At 40.4% G+C, this 14,164-nt stretch overlaps 1 protein-coding gene across 5 annotated transcripts in view; it reads left to right on the top strand.

Annotated features, from left to right (window-relative positions):
• RBKS (ribokinase) overlaps positions 1 to 14,164 on the top strand; it is a 98,725-nt gene that overhangs the window by 63,279 nt on the left and 21,282 nt on the right. Inside the window, exons 8-9 of one of the 5 annotated variants that reach the window (XR_001830142.2) lie at positions 7,206 to 7,335; positions 7,575 to 7,591. The exons of 2 other annotated variants lie outside the window; for them this stretch is intronic. Coding sequence is in view for 2 of the 3 variants with exons in the window: in XM_017545676.2 (XP_017401165.1) it covers positions 11,219 to 11,284 (66 nt within the window). In the remaining variant the exon portion in view is untranslated. Of the gene's footprint in view, positions 1 to 7,205; positions 7,364 to 7,574; positions 7,592 to 11,218; positions 12,979 to 14,164 lie in introns of those variants that run through there. 2 more of the 5 variants (XM_017545676.2, XM_037744638.1) reach the window with 2 other exon arrangements.

Below are 14,164 nucleotides of genomic sequence, written 5' to 3'. Positions count from 1 at the left end.
GTGCTGGGATTACAGGCATGAGCCACTATACCCAACCCTAAAACTGGTTTTTTGAAAGCAGTATATTCCCAGAAACTTCAGATAATTACCAGAAGAAACCAATAAAAGAATTTAAAGTATTTGCCTCACGGAAATGGGAATGTAGAGGGATTGGGCATTTATACTTAAACCTTATCTTTTAAAACTATATATATGGATAACTTTGATTTTAAAACAAATAACAACACACAGTGAGACCACTTCATACCCACTAGCATGGCTATAATCAACAACAAGTATTGTCAAGGATGCAGAGAAATTAAAACTTACATACATTGCTGGTAGAAAGATAAGATGGTGCAGCCACTTTCGAAGACAGTCTAGAAGTGCCTCAGAAGGTTAAATACAGAGTTACCATATGACCCCACAGTTCTACTTCTAGGTATATACCCAAGAGAAATGAAAACATGTGTCCACAGAAGCTTGTATGTCAATGTTCATAGCAGCATTATTCATAATAGCCAAAAATTGGAAAGAACCCAATGTTCATCAGCAGATGACGGGTAAACAAATTGTGGTATATCCATACAATGGAATATTATTCAGCCATTAAAAGAAATGCTGATGCATACTACAACATGGATGAACCTCCAAAGCATTATGCAAAGTGAAAGAAGCCAGACACCAAGGGTTACATATTGTATGATTCCATTTAAATGAAATCCTCAGAAATAGATCAATACATAGACACAGTATAGATCGGTGGTTGCCATGGACTGGGGGAGGAGGAATGGGGAGAAACTGCCTAATGGGTAAGGAGTTTTACTTTAGAGTAATAGAAGCGTTTTGAAACTAGAAAAGAGGTTGGTGATTGTACAACATTGTGAGTATACTAAATGCACTGAATTTTTTACATTAAAATAGGTAAATTGTTAAATAATAAATTATTTTTTAAAAGGAATGAAGTACTGATTCATGCTCTGACATGGCTGCACCTTGAAAACATACTACTAAGTAAAGGAAGCCAGGCATAAGAGGTTACATATTAAGATTTTCTTTCTATGAAATATCCAGAATAGGTATTGTCAATCCACAGAGACAGGAAGTCAACTGATGGTTGCTGGGAGGGGACAGAAGGTGACAACTAATGAGTATGGAGTTTCTCTTTAGGGTGATGAAAATGTTCTGGAATCAGTCGTAATGGTTGGACAACCTTGTGGATAATACTAAACACTAAAGCATATACCTTTCAAGAGTGAGTTTTATGATGCATGAATTATATTTCAAACAACAACAAAAAAGCTCCATCTAAGCAATTCACTCATAAATGGATATTAGTGGCAAAGACTCTCTACTGAATTGCCCTGCTGAATATACTGAACGGGCTCTCAGCATCCCCCAAGTGGAGGAGCAGTGACACTGACAGGAACCAGGGTAGCGATTTTCTAGGTCTAGAATCTTCCTCATCTTTTTTATGCTATCTTCGTCCTCTCATCGAGTACTTTCGTTATTAAAATTCTTACCTGTTCTGCACACAGCTGTGCAGTCTCTTCATTAATCTGACAAAGATAAGATAATTCACATGGCGAGTGAGGAGCTCCCAGGGAGGCATTTTCTTCTGAACAAATGGGCTCCTTCAGTTTTCTGTCAGGAGGGTATTACTTGCTCTCAGTCGGTTTGTAACCTTCTCGCTTTTCTCTTCCTCCTAATCCCTTATTAAAAACTCAGGGCTGACATGGATGGTGGAAACATCTTTAGTTCATTGGCATGTGGTCCACTCGAAGCAGACAGCCTGCCCTAGAAGAAGCCATTTCCCGTTCTACGTCAGTGCTTCTGCAGACTGCTATATTCAGTTTTGCCTCACTGTTAATAGTTGAATATATCACTTCTATTTTTACATCTGTTTTTCCCGTTGTACTAGAGTGAGATGGTGGCAGTAGCTGCAGATGTCCTCAGCTCAGTTTGGAAGACATGACAGATGTGTCTTTTCTCCCATTTCTATATGTTTTCTGAATTTCAGCCTCCAAATGACAGAGCGTGCATGTCCGCCCTCCGTTCTTCCAACCTGAATGTGAAGAGGACTTGCCTGCTTGCATTTAGGATTGCACTGAATAAGCACTCCCTAGTCAGAGACACACACCTAAGCATGGTATATTTTAGGATTATTGTGCTACTGTGATATATTATAACATTAGTTATCCCTGGCTTATAAGTGCCGAAATTCTTGATATATAAATTGCTTTTCTTTATATAAATGGTTAAGTCCTGGAATCTACAATAATACTCTCAAGAATTTAGTCCATAGGCTAAATCTGTCTTCTCGAGAATCACTCACTCTGTAACAATGCATCATAATTCAGGGTAGGTAAGTAAGCAGAGAACAAACAAAAGCCAGGGGCACAGGAAATTTATCTTTCCTCTTCTTTATTCTCATTTCTTACTGTCTTTCACATTTGTGTCCTATAGTGTTCAGAGTTGCTGATGAGGCACTAGGCAATGGCAGCCAGCTGCATGGGCGCCCCATAACTGCTCAGGGCTTGAGAGTTTACTTTAAATTAGGATTGCACTGGTAAGAAGTAGAGATAATTTCTGTAAAAGTTTGCACGGAAGCACTTTCTTAGGGTGAGGTGATTGCTGGGGCTGGCAGGTTACTCACAGATTTCCCAGGTGGCCTCTTGTATTCCCCTCATCCTGGGGTCTGGCCTGCAGCCATTCAGGCTGTCTAAAGGGTAGGGTTAATGGACCCACCTTTTAGGCCCATCCAGAGTGACAGTTCAATCTTTGAAAACCTAGCATCTGAGGGGCCATTATTGCCACTTGGTGTGACCTTTCCTCCACCCTACATTCTCTTCTCCCCACCCTTGTCGCTTCTGTCAGTGGAAAGCCAAATTAATATTGCAAAATTTACTTAGAACTAATGACTTGAGGTGATCTCAAGAGGTGTTCCCCATCCAGGCAACCTGAGGCCCCATTCCCTGCTTAGCCATAGCCCTGCTGGGAGGACCAAATACTCAGCAGTTCTTACATGGGCACTGCCAGTGCTGGTCCCTGTGACTCTCCTTTAACTGTGTTTCCCCAGCAGACTATTCTTCTCATCTTCTTTCTGATCAACATACACTTTCTTTGCATGTGTTAATTAGTTGAGTTTCTGAGGGGATTTGTGGCTTAGAAGCCATTTTGTCTTTGCCTTTACACATTTCTGTCCAGAAGCTTCTGTTATAGCCAAGATATTTCAATGTCCCTTACTGTTGTTTGGCAATACTTGAGAAAGGGCTGGGAGAGTAAAATTATATCGTTTAAAAATGGTAGAATCTTGGATGCTGAAGAGGCAGCTATAAAGTAATCCTCTGATTTTGAACTGCACTGTCAATGTTTTTTTGTATGTTTAAATTTTTTTTTAATTTTACTTTTAAGTTCTGGGGTACATGTGCAGATCTTGCAGGATTGTTACATAGGTATACACATGCCATGCTGGTTTGCTGCCTCCATCCCCCCATCACCTACATTAGGTATTTCTCCTAATGTTATTCCTCCCCAATCTCCCAACTCCCTGCTATCCCTCCCCTAGCTCCATACCTCTCAACAGACCCCAGTGTGTGATGTCCCCCTCCCTGTATCCATGTGTTCTCATTGTTCAACATCAACTTATGAGTAAGAACATGCAGTGTTTAGTTTTCTGTTCTTGTGTCAGTTTGCTGAGAATGATGCTTTCCAGACTCGTCCATGTCCCTGCAAGGGCATGAACTCATCCTTTTTTATGGCTGCATAGTATTCCATGGTGTATATGTACCACATTTTCTCTATCCAGTTTATCGTTGATGGGCATTTGGGTTGGTTCCAGGTCTTTGCTATTGTAAACAGTGCCACAATGAATATACATGTGCATGTGTCTTTATAATAGAATGATTTATAATCCTTTGGGTATATACCCAGTAATGAGATTACTGGGTCAAATGATATTTCTATTTCTAGATCCTTGAGGAATCACCACACTGTCTTTTACAGTGGTTGAACCAATTTACACTCCCAAGAACGGTGTAAAAGCATTCCTATTTCTCCACATCCTCTCCAGCATCTGTTTTCTCCTGATTTTTTAATGATCACCATTCTAATTAGTGTGAAATGGTATCTCAATGTGGTTTTTATTTACATTTCTCTAATGACCATGCACTGTCAATTTTTTATCCAAAAAGAGACTGTTGTTTCCTTCCACTTTTGATTTTAGGAGACTTACTCTGTTGATACAGCTACTATTCAAAGTGCCTTTTGAAATCCTCTGTTAGAATTGCCTTGAGAGCCTTCATTATCACCTTTATGCCACTAATCACTTTATTGGGGCTTTTTCTACTTATGAAATTAATATATATATCAGTGTTCAACGGGGGAATGAGAGCAGCAACACAGAAGGGTATAAAAAAGAAAGTCAGGTCTCCATGATCCTTCCACTTAGAAGTAACTGTTAACCTTTTGGTATAAATCCTTCCAAATTTTTTTTTATGCATAGTCATACACTTTTGAATATCTACTTACAGCAAATTTGAATATTTGCAATATTATAGGACTAATATGTATAATTGCATATATTACAACGAAAAAATTACAACTAAAAATAATGTAATTAGAACTAAAAAGAATCAAATATTTCTCGAGAATAATATATAGGCAAGTCACTGGAAAAAAAAATACAAAAAAAAAAAAAAAAGAAAGAAATGAGACAATACTTAACCTTATTAGAAGTCAGGAATATACACATTAAAATAGCAATGAGGTCCTCTTTATATGGTTTGGCCAACCATAAGGTTGGCCAAAATTAAAACTTGAGAATGTCTAAGTCCAAATAGATCACAAAACAAATATTATACAATCATATAATTCTGGCGGGAATGTAAATTTGTACAGTGTTTCCAGAGGGGCAATTTGACAGTACTAATTATTATCATTTTTTTTTTTTTTTTGAGATGGAGTTTTACTCTTGTTGCCCAGGCTGGAGTACATGGCGGAATCTTGGCTCACTGAAACCGCCGCCTCCTGGGTTCAAGCAATTCTCCTGCCTCAGCTTCCCAAGTAGCTGGGATTACAGGCATGCTAATTTTTTGTATTTAGTATAGACAGGGTTTCACCATGTTGGTCAGGCTGGTCTTGAACTCCTGACCTCCACCCACTTTGGCCTCCCAAAGTGCAGGGATTACAGGTGTGAGCCACCGTGCCCAGCTGACAGTTCTAATCTTTAAAATATACCTTCCCTTTGAAAATCGCAAATTTTGGCTGACCATGCTAGCTCACACTTGTAATCCAAGCACTTTGGGAGCCCAGGCAGTAGGATTGCTGGAGGCCCAGAATTCAAGACCAGCCTAAACAACATAGCAAGACCCTGTCTCTATTTAAAAAAAAAAAAAAAAGAATGAAAGAAAGAAAATAGTAAATCTCCATCTAACAGTCTATCCTACAGAAATGCTCATATGTACAAATATTTGTACAAGAATGTTTAGCTCAACTTTATTTGCAATAGCCAAAACTTGAGAAGGTGTGTCTTTCTAATCATCAACAGGAGAAGGGCAAGTTATAATAATAATGTAGTGCCATTTACTTGAAAGTAACTCTCTAGCTATCTCTAAGTAAATTCATATTTTAAAATCTAGAAAAAGCCTTACCAGCTCTTATGATCATTATTCATGGAAAGGGGTATAGGCTGGGGAGAAGGTGTTATAAAGGGGGACTTCTTTCTACTCCATACTCTACTGAATTATTTGGGTTTTTCAATAAGCCTGTATTTTTCATGTATTACTTTGTAATTTGGAATAAATATGACTTTGGAACATGGCCAAAAGCTATTTGGAGCCACACCTAGCAAATAAGATAGGTGATATCATTTCTCTGAGGGTGTGCCAGTAGTTGGTCACAGTTGACTCTTGGTTTTACAAAGAACCTCTCAAACAGTTCATAATCTTCATACAACTGAGCCTAGGAGCCCCTTGACTTAGGATAACCTCTGAATGGATAGACTCCTGGTGCCAAAAACGTAGATCTCCATTACCTTCCTATTGAGGGCACTTGAGGCTCCTTCAGTCTGGATATTTTATTACATACTTTGACATGGTTTTTTTCTTAATCTTTTTAAAGAAACCATTCCTCAGAAAACATGTTATTTTATGCAGTTCTTGGAAATATCAGAATAAATGTCAAAGCATCACTGTTTCTGTTCATCATTCAAATGTACAGCAGATCTTCAGGCAAATTTTCCTCATGTTCAGGTTTTCTGAATGAATGAATCTGCTTGTAGATCTCCATTTATTTAACTCTTCAGTCCTCATTCTCACAATTAATCATAGGTTGAGTGATCTTAACTTTGGTTTTTGCCACATTGCTTGGTCTTCAGTTGATGGATTATCTGGAGGAGTTGTAAAAAGGACCAGTCCAATGGGTGATGCCTCATGTATGTTTAGGTATTTCATAGGTCACATACTTCATCACCCATTTGAAACAGTCCTGAATGGAATGGCTTATGAGGGATGGAGGAACATGTAACACCATGCTGTGGACTGAATTGCGTTCCTACCAAAATTCCTGTGTTGAAGTCCTAGCTCCTAATGTGTCTGTATTTGGAGATAGGAAAAGGAAATAATTATGGTTAAATGATTCTTTGGGGATGTGAGGATTCTTTAGTCTAATAATAAAAACTGGGCACCACTCTGTGCCAGGCATCATGCTAGACTCTATGCATTACTTCACATTCTCAGAACAACCCTGCAGGATAGGTTTTTGCCTGTTTGACAGAGGAGGTAACTATGGTTACATGACCTGCCCAGGGCCTACAGCTGGTAAGTTGGCAGAGCCAGGATTGATTTTAGGTTGGTCGATCTGCCTGTCTGTCTGCCTCTAACACTCATGTACTTTCTACTGCACTCACCACCCTGCCTCTTGATTTGGTGACAGTCTGCCTAGCCTTCACTCTCTCTTATTTGACATTCCAGCACTGACTTTCCTTGTCACTTGTCATGATACAAGCGTCTATAATTGCTTCTTTTCTGTAGATCTTCAGAAGCTGCCAGATCTTGAAAAGGCCTTACTTACTTTGTACAGTACACTGCAGTCTCATTTAAATGAAATAATCTGTGCATACCCTGAGAACAGTGCCTGGCACCTGTAAGCACTTAGTATGTGTTAGCTCTCATTAGTACATCCCTATATATCTGATTGTTCACTTAACTACTTTATGGATCATTCAGGGAACCAGGTAGCATAGACCAGGAGCTGTATCACCCACCATTAAGCAGAGTGGATATTGTCTCGGCTCTGTACATTAGTAAAGCAGACACATGTCTCACCATGATGCAACTCCAGCTTCTTTCTGCCAGGGTAAGTAGCAGGACCACATGGTGATATGATTTGGCTTTGTGTACCCACCCAAATCTCATCTCAAATTGTAATTCCCAGGTGTCGAGGGAGGGAACTGATGGGAGGTGATTGGATCATGGGGGCAGTTTTCCCCATGCCATTCTTGTGATAGCAAGTGAGTTCTCACAAGATCTGATGGTTTTATAAGTGGCTCTTCTTCCTTCCCTTCACATGCTCTATCTCACCTGCTGCCATGTAAGATGTACCTACTTCCCCTCCACTATGATGGTAAGTTTCCTGAAGCCTCCCCAGCCATGCAGAACTGTGAGTCAGTTAAACCTCCTTTCTTTATAAATTACCCAGTCTCGAGTATTTCTTTATAGCAGTGTGAAAATGGACTAATATGCATTGATGGTGATGTTGCAGGATCATGCCCATACCAGACAGCAAAGGTTCTGGAACAACTCATGTTCATTCATTTTCTTCATTGCGTGGTCAAACCTGGAGGAGAGGTGTACCGCTCTTATAGACTATAACCAAATCGCTTTTTCATAACTAAACTATAAACTAAACTGCTAAATGATAAAGGCTAGTGAAAAAGTGATTCTTTTTTAACATTCACAAACTAGCTTTTTAGTTGAGGCAAACTCCTGCCCATCCTTAAGTTCTATCTCAGAAAGTTTTCTTTGGGCAACCCCAGTGCTTAATACAATGCTTGGCATATAAAAACAGGCTCTCTGCAAATACTGAAAGAGTTCTACTTCCTCCTGGGAAGGTACCTAGTTTGAGTGTTAAGAGTCACTTACTCTCCATGAGCCTTAGTTTTCTCAGGGGACTAGGGTGTCAACTGGATTTCTTACATTCCTTAAGTTCTACATTTAAGATGCCCAGGGAAACAACAAATCTTAGCTATAATGCCCCCTATAAATGATTTGAAAACAGAATAATTACCCAGTTTTCCATTTTAAAACATATTCCTAGATTGTTTTACCTACAGTCATACAAAGGCCAGGCCAAATAAACTAAGTTACAGAGAATGCATGACATCTCTGAAATCAGCATCATAGAATAAGGAAAACCCAAATGAGGTTCCGAAACAGCCCTCTTAACCTTAGAAACGATATCAGTAAAACCCTGCAGACTGGTGGCTAGAAAAAATGAAGGAAGACAAAAAGAAGTTCACTGACTATAAAGAAAGGACAGAGGCCAAGGTAATTACAGAAGAGATGGATAGACAAGGCACAAGACATCTGTCATGCCCAGGGGGCCATATTAGCTCCATTACATTACTTCCACATCAACAGATCATCTCATTTATTAGCTAATCAGGCAGAATTCAATATTTTAAATTATCTTTCTTAATCCTGCATGTGACCAGTTGAATTCCCAGGGCTCTAGAAATTTAATTGTAACTGCTTACCAGAAATGTTATCCTCACTTTGAAGAATTGAACCAGGGCCAAATGTAAGGCTGTTTTTTCCATTTTCCCAAGGTACTGTCCCATAGTCAGACCTGGACATGTGTGTACTTGTACCTACCACCTGACAGCTTAGGGGCTTCCTGAGGGGATCTGGGCCCCTGGCCCTGCTTCAGAACTTAAATACGGCCAGAGACTGAAAGAGGAATATGGTAGCAGAGAAGAGGAGCATGGAAGTAGATGTAGAGTACAGAAAAGGAACCATTGTTTCAGCCTTGGAAAAAGTCAAGAGAGAAAGATCTAAATCTAGATTTAGAATGTTCTAGGGGCCTAGACATGAAATAGTCCCTCTGCCCAGTAAGAGGGGATTGTATAAGGTTATGGGAGCTTGCTTATTCATCTACATTAGGATTTTGCTTCCTCTTAGCTTCCTACATCTAAGTCCCACCTCTCCATCCTCCTTAAGCTTCTAAGACATTGGTGTGATAACATGGCGGTGAGCCTGTGATCTCCTCCTCACCCATCTTCCTAGGATGCTGTAATGGTGTTCTCAAGAGCAAACCTGTCAGGACATCACAATAGATAGTTTCTAAGTGGTTTCCATTGAGTGACAATTTTTCTAGGGTAGACCTGAAATTATGAGGAAGTGAAAAAAAACACCTAGAGCCAGGCACGATAGTGCACACCTGTAATCCCAGCACTTTGGGAGACAGAGACAGGCAGATTGAGCTCAGGAGTGCAAGACCAGCCTGGGCAACATGGTGAAACCCCATCTTGACAAAAAAAGCCAGCATGGTGGCGCATGTCTGTAGTCCCCACTACTTGGGAGGCTAAGGCAAGAGGATCACTTGAGCCTGGGAGACCAAGGCTGCAGTGAGCTGAGATAGTGACATTGTACTCCAGCCTGGGCAACAGAGTGAGACCCTGTCTCAAAACAAAGACAAAAATGCCTAGAGCCAAACTATAGAGCCCATGGCAATGGGATCCATGCCCACTGCCCTCAGTGCCCAGTGCTGCTGATGGGAGTTGGACAAGGAAGTAGAAAAAGAGATGTGTGGTTCATAGCTTGCTGAACTCTGCCCTTTATATAAAAGTGTGTGCATGTGTGTGTGTTGTAGGCTAATGGTGTGTATGTTTTGCATATCTATGTTGATGGCATGTACTGTGAATAAACTATTGTGTGAATGCCATGTGTTTATGTGTACATGTGTGTGTGAGCAGAATGTACTGCAGTGGGACAGTTTAAAGCAGCTATAAAGCAATTCATTCTTGCTTTCCCCTTCCTATTTCAATTCCTTTAAGAACAAATACAGAAGTATTCTATACTGTGGTACAACCCCTGAAAAAGCTATGGATTTGGAGACCAAAGAGATCCAGAGGTTAGGTGAAGTACATCTCCCCTAAGAGATGCTCTAAAAACTGAAAATGTTATATTATTTTCTTTCTCTGGTCAAACAGCTAGAGGGAGCATGGCATATTTTTGCTGTTTCAAATAGTTCTATTTGGAAAGAGCTGAGTACAAGTGAGAGTGGGAAAGGATGAGGTGGAGAGGTGGCAGGGTTGAGTTGTAAAGGGTTTCCTTTGCCACTTCTGGGAATTCACACTTCTGAGGGAAATGGGGAGCTACTGAAGAATTTAAGCAGGGGATGCATTTGATCAGATTTATACTTTATAGAAAGATTAATGTGGCTGCTGTGTGAATAATAAATTGGAGTTTACAAGACTGGAGTCAGGGAGAACAGTCCAGAGACTGGGTGAGAGACGGTGGCAGCCTAGACTAGGGAAGTGGAAATGGGGATGCTGAGAAGTAGGTTTGGGAGCTCATGGGAATTCAGATGACATAAAGATAGTTCATTTCCTTAAAAACAGTGGGGCAGGGGGGAGATATCGAAGATGGTTATTTCATAGTTGAAACAAACAGATCATTCTGTCAGTCTGAGTGGTTTTCAGCATTTTTTTTTTTACTCTGACTCACATAAAGGCTAAAACCTACTCCCACTAGAAAGCGTTCATGCCATCAGTGATTCTCTGCCGATAGCATGGAAAGATGCCTATATAACTTACAAAAAATAAAATTAAAGTCTCAGGTGATCCCTAAATGCCCTTCAGTCTCGCATGCCTGCCATCTAGGGAATCACTCATCTGTGTAACAGGCAAGCATTTGGAGCAGAAATTGATTCTTCGTTTAAAGTAACTGACATTTGAAGGTAACTCTTTGGCAACATAATGCTAGTTCAGATATCTTGCCCTACCACCTGTGCCTTAGACACTAGCTCATTCCTGGTAGAAACACAGCCTTCATGTAACTATGCATCCTTCCCTGATAAAGTGACAAATCAGCCAGTATATGACGAATTTGGGTTGTGTAGACAAATACACCAGGTGCACCAGCCAAGACATACACAGTTTGTTGTGAATCATCCACACCAGCTTTCAGTGCAGTTAGATTTTAGAACAATTGCTCAGTTCCTTCCTTCATTTTCACAGTGTAGACCTGGCTCAAGACCCAAGAGTGAAGCAGCAAGTGTGAAGAACCAGAAACATTATAAATAACCAAGAGAATCCTCTTATAACAGCAACTGCCTACTGATTTTGTGGCCTAACAGCTCAAGCAAAAACGAATATAAATACAGTATTGTGCAATGACTAATTACTCAAAATTTTGTGCATCAGCAGAAGTGGAACCTGTGGTTGGTGCTAACATTATCAAATGCCTTTGCTGTTTAATAATCTGGTAGCTGTATATTATTTAGCATGCAATTTTCATAGAGAACAATGATTTAATTTCAAGTACGTCTCACTGAAATGAAAAAACAGCTGTTAGAAGATGAACATTTCGCAGAAAATATTTTAGTGAATCTTTTGTAAGATACTAAGTCCTGTTGGATTAACTGTTTTCTGTCCAGAATAATAGAGTCACAAAGAAAACGGATTGCTGACCACAAAAGGCAAGGCCAGTCTTTAGAACTCGTGAATCACTAACAGACATTTTAGTTTTAATTGCCATTTATTCACCAATATATATATACAAAGCTTTCATTAATACTGCCTGAAGAATGGGCCCTTTTTAATTCCATTTTTAGCTCGCACTCAGGATTCCACTTCTCTTTCATTAATGTGGAATTCTTTAAATTATAGAATAAATTAATCCACTGCAAACATTTTGGGCAGAATGGGGTTTTCAGCAACTGTTCAGCCTCCACAGGCCCTTCTTCTCAGCAGCTCAGCAGCCAGCAGAGCAGTGAGGGCCCCATCTGGGAGCGGCACCTTTCCCTGAACTTGAAGAAAGTCTAGAGCAGCCCACTGGGCTCCTGGTCTGAACCCACTCTCAGGGTGACAGTGTCCTTCACATGTTCCTCAGGCTGGCCAACCTCTGGCCAAGCAAGGGGTATGCCAGTGGGTAAGCTACATCACGATATGGCTGCTGGGCACAGCCAGTTTTCAGCCAAAGAACATGATGGTTGAGCTATATTAATGTAGCCATATTGACTCAGGGACAATTTTTACATTATTATCAGAAAAACTTAAAATGTTCTTTTTTAAATTATCAAGAAATGTGAAAAAAACAAAGAACTTCATCTTATCTCCAGTTCCCATTCCTGGGGTGAAGTGGGTGATAGATAAAGATTAAAAATGGAAGAGTTTTCAGAGATGGCTGAAGATTGCCTATAGGGTGAGGCTCAGGCTTGGTCTGAGGGTGGAATGAGGTCTAGAAAAGGGAAAGGATCAGGCATGTCTGTTCCGTATATTATTTGGTAATACAAGAGCGTATATCTACATTTTCTACATGGTAATTTTGATGCAAATTTTATCTTAAAACAGCTTCATCAAAATGCCCCACTTCAGTCCTAGCCTGAGTAGCCAGCCCAGAGCCCATCACAAACTAACAAAGTTGAGAATGGACCCTGAGACACGGTCAGGCCCCAGATGGAGCCAGCCAGTGTCCTCTGTCAATATGAACGGATCGCTGACTTGGATTGGGAGCCATTTGTCACCAGTAGTAGGGCCAGATCTGTCCATGGCACCAAATGAGGTAGGTTGAGCACCACAACCAAGCACCTCAACCTGTGTGAAGGCCGAGATGGCCAAGACACACTGTGTCAGGCAGGGGATTTCTTTTGTCTTTGACTCAATTTTAGATGGAATCCAAGTAATGCAGTTATGATCATCTGTACTCATTCTTACAAATGGTTACTAAATACTTGCAGGGTACCAATAAAAGAAGAATATGGCAGTCCTGGGATGAAGGTTAATAGAGTTTTTCTTGTTCTGTAGTAGTTGAAATGTAATCAGTGTATTGAAAATCGAAAGATCAGTGTCATTTGTAATATCACTTACAGTCGCTTTGGGCAGTGAAGTGCTGCCCTGAGCGTATCTTAGCCCCACCTTACTTTGATTTTGCATTCAACCCCTTATTGATCCTTCTCTGTTCTCACCTATCTTAATGAAAGAAGGCTTTAGCCTCATAAACCTCATTCCAGATAGAAATGCATAATTCAAGAGAAACACTGATGTCAAAGAAGAACGGGCATACCAATTTGTGTCAGCATTTGCTGTAAATTAAAGAGGAGTACAAGGAGAGTTTAATGTAATGTAGAATTGGAATTAAAATAGAACCAATATTTAGGCAGTCCTCCACCTCTTTCTTCCCTGCTGTGACATGAAGGATTGACTTTCTCCCAGCTTAAGTACCTAAGGTAGTTCATTTTTTTTTCTTTTCTGCTGGGATCCCCCCATAAAACACTCCATACTTATTTCTGGCATCCAAAATTATATCTTTTCACTTTTTCCATTCCAATCACAACCAAAAGTCAGGGTAGAAAGAGTTGGAGTTTCCCCCCTCATCTTCTACACCTTTGCAGCATAGAAAGGACCTCTGGTGGCCGGGCGCAGTGCCTCACTCCTGCAATCCCAGTACTTTGGGAGGCCAAGACAAAAGAATTGCTTGAGCCCAGGAGTTGCTGGAGACTAGCCTGGGCAACATAGACAGACCCTATCTCTACAGAAAAAAAAATAATAATAATAATAATAGCCAGGCATGGTGGCAAGTGCCTGTAGTCCCAGCTACTCAGGAGGCTGCGTTGGGAGAATTGTTTGAGTCCAGGCAGGTCAAGGTTGCAGTGAGCCATGATTGCACCACTGCACTCCAGCCTGGGTGACAAAGCGAGACCCTGTCTCAAAAAAAGAAAAAAAGAAAAGAAAGACCTGCCATGCCAGTGTGATGAGCTCAGCTTTATAGATAAATATTAATCCCCCTTATTACAGTACTAATGTGGTTGTTACCTCCATGATTTCTTTTTTCCTAAGCTGGAGAATAAAAGGTTGATAGTGAACATCTCACAATGTAATTTTGTGCAAGATGTTCCCATACACTTGTGAGAATTCTTCAGCACACATCCAGGAGTGTTCTTCCTTTTAAAGTGGTCACATTGT

Source organism: Cebus imitator, unplaced genomic scaffold, assembly GCF_001604975.1.
Source record: "Cebus imitator isolate Cc_AM_T3 unplaced genomic scaffold, Cebus_imitator-1.0 Scaffold180, whole genome shotgun sequence".
Classification (NCBI taxonomy): domain Eukaryota; kingdom Metazoa; phylum Chordata; class Mammalia; order Primates; family Cebidae; genus Cebus; species Cebus imitator.
The sequence above is the reverse complement of the archived record's forward strand: the minus strand, read 5'-3'. Positions and strand labels throughout refer to the sequence as shown.